General features: G+C 40.1%; 1 protein-coding gene across 7 annotated transcripts in view; it reads right to left on the minus strand.

The window, feature by feature from the left end:
- Positions 1–14955, minus strand: part of LOC118821995 (ankyrin repeat and SAM domain-containing protein 1A) — a 116961-nt gene that overhangs the window by 68579 nt on the left and 33427 nt on the right. For 6 of the 7 annotated variants that reach the window (XM_036590741.1, XM_036590739.1, XM_036590740.1 and 3 more), the window contains exons 2-5: positions 12736–12816; positions 11833–11989; positions 6285–6347; positions 656–952 (exon numbers count right to left, since the gene is read on the minus strand). In XM_036590741.1, the coding sequence (XP_036446634.1) occupies positions 656–952; positions 6285–6347; positions 11833–11989; positions 12736–12816 (598 nt within the window). The remainder of the gene's footprint in view (positions 1–655; positions 953–6284; positions 6348–11832; positions 11990–12735; positions 12817–14955) is intronic. The other variant, XM_036590744.1, reaches the window with a different exon arrangement.

The following is a 14955-nucleotide window of genomic DNA, read 5'->3' on the forward strand; positions in this document are numbered from 1 at the left end:
TTATTATTAAGGTCATAAACACTTCATTAATCATTAGTAAGCATTATAACACATTAATAAACAGGGCAAAAGTATCTTTATATCTTATGAATATAAAAATGTAATAAAGCTGATAGTTCAATGCTGACTGATGAAAAAAACAAAGAAAGATCAGCAAACTTCAAAATATGAAGTGTGACAGTATAAACGAATGTGAGTTTACTGTTGGGCCAACAGCAGGTCACTCCTGCTCTTTTTACTTTTGTGTTGTAAATGCTTATTAATGATTGTAAGGTCTTTAAGATCTAACAAATAACCATCAATAATTTTATTTTAACCATCAATAAATTTATTTTAACATTGATGAAAAATGTTGAGGTACCATTTTTCAGACATCTAGAACTGAGAAAAGGAGCCAGCAGTGCTACATTTAAAATACTATCAAAAAATGATGATTTCTATAAATTTTTAGCAATTAATAAAGTTAAACTGAAACATGCAGTTGGTACAAGTACTGTACCAATGATGTACACAATATATTCAGAAAAGCATATTGCATTAAATTGTGAAATAATTTATATATGTAACGATCCATATTGTCAACCTGAACTCCAACTCTGCCACAAAAGCGTCTGCCGAACTTTGTACATCCAGCAGGTGGCAGTGCTGACCTCACCTGGTAGTTGATGTCCATGCCGGAGGTCAGCAGCACCTCCACCACGGGCAGGTGGCCGTTTCGCGAGGCCAGGTGCAGCGGCGTGTGTTTGCGCGTGTTACAGCTGAGCAGGTTGGGGTGAGCACACAGCAGCAGCTTCACCACCTCCAGCCGGCCATACAAAGCAGCCAGATCCAGTGGAGTCTCGAACCGGTTATTCCTCATGGTGGGGTCGGTCAGCTCCTCTAGTAGCAGCCGCACCACCTCGGAGTGACCGTACTGAGCGGCGCAGTGCAGCGGAGTCTCGTTATCATTGTTCTACAGAGAGAGAAGGAAAAAGAGGAGTAGAACATCAGAGGAGAAAATCTACCACAAAACAAAACTGAGCTTCCATGAAGGACAAATGAAAATACTTAATTGATTCAATTACAATCAATTACAATCAATTATTAATTCAGATCTAAACAAATCAATACAAAGCAAACAAAGTTATGGCACACATTAATTCTTTTATGCTCAATGATTAATTTACAGAGATCAGATTTATACATATTGTACATTTATCATGAAAAATTCAGCAAATGAACAGAAACAAAAACAGAGAATTTGACCAGGGCACCCAAACTTTTGCTTATGACTGTGCAAGTTTGTCAAAAGGATGAACAGGCATACATTTTTATATAGTAGTAATACCAACCAATCAGCGCTCAGTAGCAGTAATGCTAACCAATCAGCGCTCAGTAGCAATAATGCTAACCAGTCAGCACTCTGTAGCAGTAACACTAACTAATCAGCACTCAGTAGCAGTAATGCCCTCCAATCAGCACTCAGTAGCAGTAATGCCAACCAATCAGCTCTAAGTAGCATTAAAGCTAACAATCAGTGCTCAGTAGCAATAAAGCTAACCAATCAGCACTCAGTAGCAGTAAAGCTAACTAATCAGTGCTCAGTAGAAGTAATGTTAACCAATCAGCACTCAGTAGAAGTAATGTTAACCAATCAGCACTCAGTAGCAGTAAAGCTAACCAATCAGTGCTCAGTAGAAGTAATGTTAACCAATCAGCACTCAGTAGCAGTAGAGCTAACCAATCAGCGCTCAGTAGCAGTAAAGCTAACCAATCAGCGCTCAGTAGCAGTAATGCTAACCAATCAGCGCTCAGTAGCAGTAATGCTAACCAATCAGCGCTCAGTAGCAGTAATGCTAACCATTTAGCGCTCAGTAGCAGTAATGCTAACTGATCAGCTGTAGTAAAAAAAAAAACACGAAACTGTTTAGCTCCATTCACTAAGGACTCACCCTGGTGCCCTCTAGTGTTAGTGATACACTGTGAGAAACAGGAAGTGCTCAGACTGACTCTGGAGCTGCAGCTTCGAATTCATATAAACTCTCACACACACACACACACACACACACATACACACACACACACACACACACACATTTTCTAAGCCGCTTATTCTTCTGGATCGCGGAGGGTTCGTATGAACTCAGAATATTAAAAATATTTAAAACTCAGAACAGACGATTTTTGGAGCATAGCCTAAATAACTTACCGATAGAACAGAGAGAGGGTGGGGGAGAGAGAGAGAGAGAGAGAGAGAGAGAGAGAGAGGAGGAGAGAGAGAAAGAGAGAAGGAGAGAGAGAAAGAGAGAAGGAGAGCAAGAAATCCAGAGTGGGAGAGAGAAAGAAAAGAGGGAGAGAAAGAAAGAGGGAATGAGGGACAGAAAAGAGGGAGAAAAATGGAGAGGGGAGAGGAAGAAAAGAGGGAGAGGAAGAAAAGAAAAGGGGGAGAGAAAGAGAGGGAAACAGAGAGAGGGTGACAGAGAGTGAGAGGAAGAGAGATAAAACTGTCCTTTATTAGTCGCACAACCGGGGAAATTCACAAAGAGAAAGAAGAGAGAGAAAGGAGGGAGAGAGAGAGAGAGAGAGAGAGAGAGAGAGAGAGGGAGAGAGAGAGAGACACTGTCTCACTCATCATATTCATTTCATATTAATTCACGCTTTATTAGAGTAACTAATAATGATACATTTACAATAAAAGATAAAGGTTTAAATGATGAGAGACAAGTTAACCCTCCCCATCTCTGTGTGTGTGTGTGTGTGTGTGTGTGTGTGTGTGTGTGTGTGTGTAGTGTATGAGACTCCACCGTACAGTGCTGTCAGACGCAGTATGAGCAGTGATGTGTTACTCTGGTGTTTATAAACAGTCAGTTCAGTCATGTATATGTTATTAAGCAGTGGTTATTACAGTGTGAGCTGGAACGTTCTGGATCAACAATGCAGAGCTCAGTGTGTGTGAGTGCGTGCGTTTGATGTTGACACACACTGACAGTCCCCCGCTGCTGTGTGACTGGACCCTGCTTACATCATCAGTCCGAGCCCTGAGGGGTAGGGGGAGGGGTGCTTACATCATCACTACAGGACACACACACACTCACGCACACAATGGCAGTCAGTGTGACTCACTGTAACACTCATATATAAACAAGACTATGAGTTTATTTTTGGAGAGTCACACATGTTTATATCTGTTCAAATTGGAAAACTTTTATGATCTTACAGCACATCTGTCTCCTTATCTGACACGTCACTGCACATCTGTCTCCTTATCGGACAATGTTACAGCACATCTGTCTCCTAATCTGAGGTTACAGCACATCTGTCTCCTTATCTGACACGTTATAGAACATCTGTCTCCTTACCTGACACAAAGTTACAGCACATCTGTCTCCTTATCCAACATGTTACAGCACATTGGTCTCCTTATCTGACACTACAGCACATCTGTCTCCTTATCTGACAACGTTACAGCACTTCCTTCTCCTTATCTGACACGTTACAGCACTTCCATCTCCTTATCTGACACGTTACAGCACTTGCATCTCCTTATCTGACACGTTACAGCACTTGCATCTCCTTATCTGACACGTTACAGCACTTCCATCTCCTTATCTGACACGTTATAGCACATCTGTCTCCTTATCTGACACAATGTTACAGCACATCTGTCTCCTTAGCCGACACGTTACAGCACATCTGTCTCCTTATCTGGCACGTTACAGCACATCTGCCTCCCTATCTGACACAATGTTACAGCACATCTGTCTCCTTATCTGACACGGTACAGCACATCTGTCTCCTAATCTGACAACGTTACTGCACATCTGTCTCCTTATCGGACAATGTTACAGCACATCTGTCTCCTTATCTGACACGTTACAGCACATCTGTCTCCTTATCTGACGTTATGGCACATCTGTCTCCTTACCTGACAATATTACAGCACATCTGTCTCCTTATCCGACACATTACAGCACATCTGTCTCCTTATCTGACATGATGTTACAGCACATCTGTCTCCTTATCTGACATGTTGCAGCACATCTGTCTCCTTATCTGATATGTAACTGCACATCTGTCTTCTTATCTGACGTTATAGAACATCTGTCTCCTTATCTGACACGTTATAGAACATGTCTCCTTATCTGACACAATGTTACAGCACATCTGTCTACTTATCCGACACGTTACAGCACGTCTATTTATCTGACACGTTACAGCACATCTGTCTCCTTATCTGACGTTACAGCACATCTGTCTTATCTGACAATGTTACAGCACGTCTGTCTCTTTATCTGATGCTACAGGACATCTGTCTCCTTATCTGACACAACGTTACAGCAAATCTGTGTCCTTATCTGATGCTACAGCACATCTGTCTCCTTATCTGACAATGTTACAGCACATCTGTCTCTGATCTTATTTTTCTTATTTGGGATTTGTTCTTAGGTAAGAACAGAATCTACTCAAACTCAAGAGCACAAAGGTGAGAACAGTTCTGCGCTTTAAGAACACGCCATGAATATGATGTTGGCATTTTCTTATGACCTTTCTCAAGAACACATTTAAGAACAAACTTAAGAAGGTATTGGAGAATGAGGCCCGATGTCTTTAAGGGTGGATATGAGAAGAATTGTAAAATACAGTAAAATGTAAAATACTGTTTGAGTCAAACCTATAATTTACACACAGGCAATATCAGTACTATATTATTATTAATAACAGTAATAAGAACAAACTTTAGCAGAGAAATCAAAGTGATTTTGACAATAAGAGTTAAATGCCAGCTGTTATTCTTTTCAAAACTACTTCTTGTTATTAATGAAAAACATTTTGAAATGAAACATTTCATCCATGTATTTCCTCTCTCAGACACATTTATATATTTTTTCATATTTCATATCTATATTTCTTTCTCTTTCCTCTTTTTATTTCCTCTCGCTCTCTGTCGTTTACCCACTCACCCATGACATGGTAACCATGGTAACCATACACCCCACCTCTCATTACACATCACACACACATATACACATAAACACACTAAACAGACACTCTGTCTCTTTTCTTACTGCGTTCTGTCTCTCTCACTTCTTTTCTCACTCTCTTTCTCTCTCCTACTCTTGTCTCTCTCTTTCTGTGATGGTGATGAAAATCTTCCTGCGGCTCAGAGTGTTAACTGTGCGTGTTGGTTGGAGTGAGAGCGCAGTAGTGGTGTATGATTGGTACCAGCAGGTTTAGCCCCACCCACTTTTATCACTGGTCATCTCAAAATTAAACTAATAATAATATGCAGTAATAATAATAATAATAATAATAATAATAATGAAATGAATAATAATTATAATAATTCTAAATGTTTCAGTCATTGTTCAAATAAATCCAGTCTCCTAATTTGAACAGTACAGTTATACAGGACTCTTATTATGACAGCAGTGCTGCAGGTACACAGTCTTCAGTCAGAGTCAGTTTAAGGTTCTGCTGTAGTTCTTGTAAAGCAGTGGATCTCAACCCTGACCCTGGAGGACCCCCCCAGTGCATTGGGAGGAGGGAAAGAGGGTTCTCCAGGAGCAGAGCTGGAAACCAGGAGGAGCAGGAGCAGATCAATGTGTTCATGGTTTCCTTCCATAACTAACTTGACATGCTGTGTTTACTGCTGTGTCCGAAACAAGTTCATGAAGAGTGAATTTCTAATGAAAACGTGATCATTTTAGTCCCTCAGGATCAGTCATAAAAATGATGTAAAAACCACCCATTAGGTCAGAATGCTGAATAAGTCACAGAAGATAGTGAATAATTCATAGCAGACACTGAATAATTCATGGTAGATACTGAATAATTCATAGTTGATATTGCATAATTTATAATAGACATTGAATAATTCATAGTGGATACTGAATAATTCATAGTTGATATTGCATAATTCACAGTAGATATTGCATAATTCATAGTGGATACTGAATAATTCATAGTGGATACTGAATAACTCATAGTAGATACTGAATAATTTATAGTAGATGCCGAATAATTCATAGTGGATACTGAATAATTCACAGTGGACATCGAATATTTCATAGTGGACACCACAACTGGAAAGAGAAAAAAGCCCAAACAATCACTCAGTTTTCATCCAAATCTGTCATGTAGCTTATTCACGTTTAATGTGTTTAATCAGAGAGATGTAACAGATTAAAGCACCCCCCCGCCCCCGCCCCCATTCACACACACCCACACACACACATGGCCAGTGGAGAGTTTGGAGCATGCAGAGGGGTCAAAGGTCATAGGTCAGGCAGCGCTTGGGTACACACCTTGGCATTAATATATGGGTCAAACGGGCCACAGCGTTTGAAATCTCTGAGGTCGAGAGAAGTCTGGAGAGGAAAAGAAACGGATGGAGATGAACACACACATACACACACACATACACACACACACAGGGTTAATGAACATGATGATGATCAAACAGAAACATAAGCAGCTGAAAATGAAATGAAGTGTATATTTTTGTTCTTCTTCTTCTTATTATTATTATTATTGTATTTCTTTTTATTGCAGGCACATAAAACTCCAAATGCAGATTTCCAATTAGTGCTGTTGTTCCTGCTCACAGTCCAATTAGCCTGAACACTTTCATTCCATTTTGGGTCACTTCAAATTAAACAAGTCAAGAAAAATAAAATAATGAGGAGAATAATGAGACTGAGAGATGAGAACAGTGTCAGTGAGTAGCCACAGCAGAACTTAAACTCATCGCTGATCACAAGCTGAGGTGCATTCAGGAGGAACGCTGCAGCATCACGAGAGAGACGCGGCATTAGTGCATTAGTGACAGTCAGTAGTGCAGAAATGCCTGCTGATGACGGGCTTCATCTCATTTATACAGTTTTATACATCATACAATAACAGTGACATCACAGCTACATAATTACACACACAGTTAGACAATAAACAATCCCTAACTTTTCAATTTTAGATTCTCCAGTTCTCCTATTGCCGGATTTGTAGCTGGGCTGCTGTCCTATTGCATTTTTAACTGTGATGTTTTCCTATTAGCGGATTTTTTGCTGTGCCGATCCCCTATTGGTGGATTTTAGCTGTTCTGTTCCCCTATAGGTGTATTTTAGCTGCACTGTTCTCCTATTGGTAGATTTTTAGCTGTTCTGTTCTCCTGTTGGTAGAATTTCAGCTGTGCTGTTCTCCTAATAGTGAATTTTTTGCTGTAGTCTTCTCCTATTGGTGGATGTTAGCTGTAATGTTCTCCTATTGGTGGATTTTAGCTGTATTATTCTCCAATCGGTGGATTTTCAGCTGTGCTGTTCTCCTATTGGTGGATTTTTAGCTGTTCTGTTCTCCTGTTAGTGGATTTGTACCTGCACTTTTCTCCTATTGGAGGATTTGTAGCTGCACTTTTCTCCTATTGGAGGATTTTAGCTGTACTCCTCTCCTATTAGTGGTTTTTTACCTTTACTTTTCTCCTGTTGGGGGATTTTTAGCTGTTCTGTTCTCCTATTGGTGGATTTTCGGCTGTGTTGTTCTCCTACTGGTGGATTTTAGCTGTACTGTTTTCCTATTAGTGGATTTTTACGTGTACTGTTCTCCTATTGGTGGATTTTTAGATGTTCTATTCTCCTATTGGTGGATTTTAAGGTGATAACTGGCATTTTAAAGAGTCCAAAAAAAAAAGATTTTAACTGCCGATGAATGTGGTCAGTTTTTTAGTCATTCACTGTGTCAGAACATCCACTGTATGTACCTAATGAAGCTGAGAGTGGAAACTCTGAAGAAGGTGGAAGTTTCAGAGGAGGATGTTTTCCTTTCACACCTACTCAAGATGAAGATCAGAGATTGGTGTGAAAACCAGCAAGAGGAAGGAACTGACTGATAAACCGCTCTGCTGTCAGTTTAATAGCCAAAAATAACCCAGACCACATCTAAAACTGAGCAGTCTGGTAGCTTCTGACTGGAGATCACATGACTGTACAATTATATTACCTTTTAAGGTGGAAGTGGAGATTATCTATGGAGAGCAATCTGTGCCAGATCGAAAAGCAGTCACTACAGTGGAAAAACGTGAAATGTAATTCACACGACATTACTGTTCCATAGTGAGATGCAGAACATGAGCCAGAATGAAAAACAAACCCTCTATTACACTGATTTAATGTCACTCAATGTCTTTACTGAAAAACAGTGCCTGACGGTTTACATTTCAAAATAAAATGCTGAATGTATTAGAATTGAATACAATCCACTTTAAAAAGGAGATGACCGCAGAGCCATACTGCTTTACACTGTGCAACACTTTAATCAGATTTTCCTAATTGAAATGCAGTCAGAACAGTGAAAACAGTGAAATATACACATGATGTTACTTTTCCACAGGTCACGAGTGGAATATGAGCCAAAATGAAAAGCAAAACACCCACTACACTGTTTCACCACTTTATTTGTATTTCTGATGTATTCGCCTAATTGAAATGCAGCCAAAACAGAGAAATGCAGAGAATATATGAGATTTTATTTAAACAGTAACATGCACAAAACCTGCCAAAATGAAAAGTAAGAGATCCTTTACACTTTAATACTGATTTAATACTGTTTCAAGTTCTGCACAGCGTAAAGCTTTATAGCTATGACTATTATTTTTCAGGGAAGATTGTATTCAATTCTGACATAAATTCAGCATTTGATTTTAAAATATAAATCCTCATGCACTGTTTTTAGTGAAGAGGTTGAGCAACATGAAAGCAATCTAAAAGGGTTTGTTTTTCATTCTGGCTCATATTTTACATCTCGCTATGGAACAGTAATGTCATGCGTGCATTAGGGGCCGCACAACTTCAGAGTTTTAAAGTCGACAGTTTTGTGATGAACGTTAGGACAATGTTGACTAATCACTGATGACGTTGTGAATAAAATGACAAGAGAAGGGAATGCTCTGCAACAAGCAACTTCAAAAATCTGTGACGAGGCCAAACTCCTGAAATCCCACAAATTTGTATCTGTAGGCTCCTAGACCCTAAGCAGTCTTGCCGATACGCCCGCCCGCGGTGGAGGTCCGGAAAGCCAGAAAAATTTAGAGAGCCATAATTCTGTGAAAATATGAGTAACTGACCTCAACCTTTACAGGATTATAGGGAATTAATGCTCTGTTCACAGAACCTACAAGTACAACCTGTGCAAAATGCAGCAGCGAGAAAATTAATATGGACTAGAAAACAAGATCATATTAGACCAGTTCCAGCATCAGTGCACTGGCTGCCTGTGTCCTTTACAATCCACTAGGGGTGTGGGAAAAAATCGATTCTTAGATGCATGGCGATGCAGACGTGAACGATTCTGAATCGATTCACAAATGTCAAAATCGATTTTCTAAATATTTAATTTATAACATAAGTTGACGGAACGCAAAGGGTGGAACTTGGAAGTGGGTAAGTACAGCACCCGGACAGTCTGTGGCGGCACATAACAAAAACACAACTGGATGAGTGAGAAATCCGACCAGCCCCCTCTGCATTAAAAGCCACATTAGGTCAGGATTCACAACCCAAATGTTAAGAAGAGACATTTTGTCCTTTCAACAAAAATCAAACCACCTTGGGAGCCACAACATTTAATGTCCAGTATGTGATAATGTGCTAGTTTAGGCTAAACAATATAAACGAAAACACAGACTTACTCTACTCTGCTTTAAGCTTTAGCTATAGCCGCTTTCCTCCCATCTCCGCCAGAAAACTTTCCCTCAAAACTAGAGCAGTTTCTTGTAAAATGTCTCTCAACATTCGACTGTTTTACGAGGCTGAAGTCACTTCTCATTCTCCAGCTTCTTGCTGAACTTTCCCGTTCCACCTTAAATTCTGACTGAGGCGCCGAACGTAAATGCGGCACCATTTAAGGTGGAACAGGAGAATTAGAAAGAGAAGCGACTTCATCTTCGCAGCATTTTAGTGTGTGACAGTCTCTCGTTGCAGATTTAACGTATCAGGAAACCAACTGCGCTGCTTATAAATGCGAACAAGTCCATTCATCTCCAAATGTTCGTCTGTCTTTCTCTTTTCCTTTTTCATTCGCTACTAGCCAGGCAAAACCTCGTTGCTAGGTGACCTGCAGTCTGCACGCGAGTTCTCAGTCGTTGCGAAACAGGGCTTTCGCGCCCCCCCCCCTCCCTATCACGAGACCAAAACCGAAGTTGTAAAACCACTAAAGAAAACGGGTAGGACGGCTATAATGTGCTGCGTGGACATCTATCACCACTGGATCTTATTTCACCGTAACAGCGCATTTTATCACAGCTATACAGCATGAGTGGCAGCAGCATCTCCAAACAAGAGCAGTGAATGAGAGCCTTCTAGTTCACTTGCCACATCACTTCCATTTGTTTTATTAATAAAAGATATTGGACATAAATGCATTATGGATCATTACAAATACTTTGCTTTAAAACTACCAAGTCCTCAGACAGCAAGAAAATAGAAATCAGGTATATAAAAAAAAGAAGCATCGAGATGCATCGATAATCGTTTTATAATCGCATCGCAGCCCTCTGAATCGTAATCAAATCGTGAGATGCCTAAAGATTCCCACCCCTACAATCCACTATATAGTTTTACTGCTAGTGTTTAAATCTCTTATTGTTTTAACAACTTCATGTGTCTCTAAATGCAGATGTTCCAAATCGAGGTTTATGATCATCTAGTGCTGCTTCTCTGTGTTCCACATATGAAGCAGAGAGGTTCTGTTTTTATACACCAAAGATCTGGAACACAATTCTGATAAACACCCGTCAGGCTCCTTCGATCATTGTTTTAAAAAAACAGGTTAAAAACATATTTCCTTACTTTAGTGTTTAACTAGTTTTTTATAATTTCCCTTGTTTTTACTGGAATACTACTTTTAATTCTTTTGTTATTGTATTTTATTGAATTTGTTCATCTTATGCACCATGCAAAGAACCGTGCTTTAAGTGTTCACAGTTCTATATAAAAATACCACTGTCTTTAGTAAAGAACCCTTGAAGAACCATCTTTTTTAAGAGTGTAGTGTTCACCGCATTTTCCACTGTAGTGAGGGCTTTTCAATTTGACAAATTATCTGTTCTTTCCTACCTCATTATGACAAAGAATAGCAGAAGAACCCTTCCTATAAGAAAAAGTGGAACTTTCCATCCTCATCATGTTGGACAAGCTCCAGTAACTTCAGATGTTGTCTGTTCAGAGAGATTTCTTTACCTCTTTGAAGGCCCTGATCTTCTCCTCTGCTCTCTGATGGCTCCACAGAGTGAACAAGCTGCAAATCTTGAAGAGGGGACCTACTGTGCTCATTTTTTAATGCTCAAAATTGCATTTTTGGGGCCTAGAATAGACTTACAGCATCAGTGTTCCAAAACCACATTATTTTCCTCATATTGTGCATCTCTATTCACCCTCTGCCTGAAACACTGTGTTAGAGCTACTGTGTCTTCTCTCCTGAGCAACTGTAAACTCCGCTGTGGCTGTTTCTCCAGCGGCATCGGTTCTGTCATATCAGTTTGGTCCAGAGTTGATCCTGAAAGTCCAGTCAGTGTCTCTCCAAACAGCAACAACACTGAACACACTCTTCCTCCTCCAGCAGCCGCTGTGCGCTGTGTGAGGGTGTGCCCAGTAAGGACGAGATTGCGTCTTCTTGTAACAAATAAAAAGCGCTGGAATACCAGCGAGGCATTTTAGGCAGCTAAGAAAAGTGGTTTCTGTGGGAGAGAGTTTCTCCCTCTGAACGGAACTTTGAGCTTTGGGACTTGCCAAATGTTTACATGCACAAGATACAGCGCACTAAAGGAAAGCGAAAAACCAGAAAAGCAGATCCAACGCGTGTTCTGACCTGTTCGTTGAGTTTGGGGTGTGATGGACCCTGGTGAATGAGCAGCCGGACGATGCGCTGGTCACCCTTCCACGCGGCCAGGTGCAGCGGATAACAGCCCTTACTGTCAGCTACGTTAGTTGAAGCTTCATTCCTCAACAGCAGTTCCACCACCTCACTGAGGAGGGGGGGGGGCAAAGAACAATAAATAATATAAATAAATAATCAATGATAATAATTAGTAAAACATGGTCTCCTTTTGTTAATGAATAATAATTGGTAACACATTTAACATTATAACTTTTTCCCTCTTATTCTCAAAATAGCTTTAATAATTTTTAATAGTTTTGCTAACTAAAACAGCTAACATTAGCTAACTCTGCTAACTGAAAATACCTAATGGTAGCTGATTCTGCTCACTTAAAAAGCTAACACTAGCTAACTCTGCTATCTGAACACAGCTAACTCTAGCTCACTCTGCTAACTAAAATAACTAACATTAGCTAACTCTCCTAACTAAAAATAACTAACACTAGTTAACACTGCTAACTGAAAATAGCTAACTCTAGCTAATTCTGCTAACTGAAAATAACCAAGCTCAGCTAACTCTAATGCTAAAAATAACTAACACTAGTTAACTCTGCTAACTGAAAAAAGCTAACTCTATCTTTGCTAACTGAAAACAGCTAATCCTAGTTAACTGAAAATAGCTGACGCTGGCTAACTGCTGAAAATGTTAATGTTAGCTGACTATGCTATCTGAAAATAGCTAATGCTAGTTAGAAAGACACACAGTGCCACATAGTGAACTGAACTGAAAGTTCAAGCCTTTGCTGCTAATATCAGATTCAGTACATAATCAAAAACACATCAATTGTGCATCACACAGAGGCGCAGCGGTCAATGCGTCAGGTAAACCCTCACCTGTGTCCGTTCAGAGCAGCGTGATGTAGAGGAGTGTATCCATTACTGTCCACACAGTTCACATTAGGAATCCTCCAGATACTGCAGAGAGCAGAGAGAACATGGTTAAACATCACTCACGCACACACACAAACACACAAACACACACACACACAATTTACACAGATACCACCACTAGAAGTCCTGTGTCACTGAGCGAGATCTCGGCTCTTATTTGGTCACAGATCATTACAGCAACAAACTTCACCATAATCACCACCTACAGAGCTCTACTGCTTTAAACATACAGACTGGCAAAATTTTCAGCCAAAAATGAAGTTCCAGCACAAAGTGGCAGTGAAGTGACTGTTGTTGTTGCTTAGCAACCAGTGATGAGTTGAATGGGTTAGCAGGGCGGTCTAACACCTTGACAACCACCCAAGAAACCACAGCAAGCAGTTAGCAACACCCTAGCATCGCCTGGGATACCACAGTAAAAAAATTTTAACTAACCACTCCCTAAATACTATAGCAACCACCTAAAATGCCATAGCAACCACCTAAAATATCATAGCAACAACCTACCAACCACCTAAAATACTACAGCAACCACCTAAAATACCAAAGCAAACACCTAGCAACCACTTAAAATACCACAGCAACCACCAAACAACCACCTAAAATACTGCAATCACAGCACTACCATGAGACACTGAGAGATAAATTTAATGTGCCATCATCCTTTAAGAAAGGAAAGAAGAGAAGAGAAGAGAAGAGAAGAGAAGAGAAGAGAAGAGAGGGTAGAGAACATGCAAATAGAATTTCTCTAAGATGACATCATCCTTCTTCCCCTTGTACCCCCCAACCCCCTTGACCCGTGCTGTGGCATCGCCATGGCGACGGGCTGAGGATGATGCTGATGATGCTGATCTCAGTAATGAGACAGTTTGGAGCTGTAAATGAGCAGAACAGCCTGCAATTACAATCACATATAGCACCAAATGAGGGGAAACAGAGAGATAGAGAGACATATACACAGACCGGGGGGAGGGGGGGGGGCACAGCTGGGAGAGATTCCATTCTCAGTGTTTATTAAAACACTAAAAATAAACACAAACAACTCATCCTCACAACTCAGAGAAAAGAGGGGGGAGAAAGAAAAAGGGGTAGAGAGAGAGAGAGAGAGAGAGAGAGAAATGAAAGAGAACGAGAGAAAGATAGACAGAAAGGGGTAGAGAGAGAGAGGTGGAAGAGAGAGAAAGATAAATAAAAGGGGGGCAAAACAGAGAGAGCGCTGAAAGAGAGAGAGGGAGAGAGAAAGGAGTAGAGAGAGAGAGAGAGAGGTTACGTGAGAGAAATTATTTTCAATGATTTCTCAGGATTCAGTGCATCATCAAATTTGAAATTCTCAGCACCATTCATTTTGATTTGATTTTATCCGATTCAGAATTAGATATAAAACAGACTGAATACAGGACAGTACACAGTGCAGCGGAGTACAGACAATAAAACACACAAGCCCAGCTTTGATTTGGAATATTTACATTTGAAAATAGCTGGAGAATTTTATTTTGGCCAGAGAAGTAGCGCACACTGCTGTATATTATTATAGTAGAGTATGATCCAATGCTAATATAAGCATATGCGTGTTTTTCGGCACAGTGCGTGTGTTAGCATCAGTGCTCTTATATCACTCTGCGCTGTAGCGTAAAGCAGCTCACGCTAATAAAGAGCATTAAACTCAACTGAAGTGAACCGAGAGAGACAGAAAGAGCGTTCAGCCTCTGCTCACGTCCTGCTTCATCCCCACTGAACACATCAGAGCCTGGCCGAGAGAGGATTACAATCATACAGAGAGAGAGAGAGAGAGAGAGAGAGAGAGAGAGAGAGAGAGAGAGAGAGAGAGAGGCTTTACAAATTAATGCAACATTTACTAGCCAACTGGCAGTAACTCTCTCTCATACCGCGCTGCTCTACGCTAATAGGGAGCATATACTGGACCACAAGATCATATCTCAACATAACTGATTATATTACAAAGTTTCATACTGTATCATAAAGTATTATATAATGTATCATACTGTATCATAAAGTATCATATTGTATCATAAAGTATCCTACTGCATCAAAACGTATTGTACCATAATGTATCATATTGCATCATAAAGTATCCTACTGTATCATTACAAATCAAATTGTACTATAAGGTATTACACTGTAATATAACATTATACTGTGTCA

The sequence above is a fragment of the Colossoma macropomum genome, unplaced genomic scaffold (assembly GCF_904425465.1).
Source record: "Colossoma macropomum unplaced genomic scaffold, Colossoma_macropomum, whole genome shotgun sequence".
Taxonomy (NCBI): Eukaryota; Metazoa; Chordata; class Actinopteri; order Characiformes; family Serrasalmidae; genus Colossoma; species Colossoma macropomum.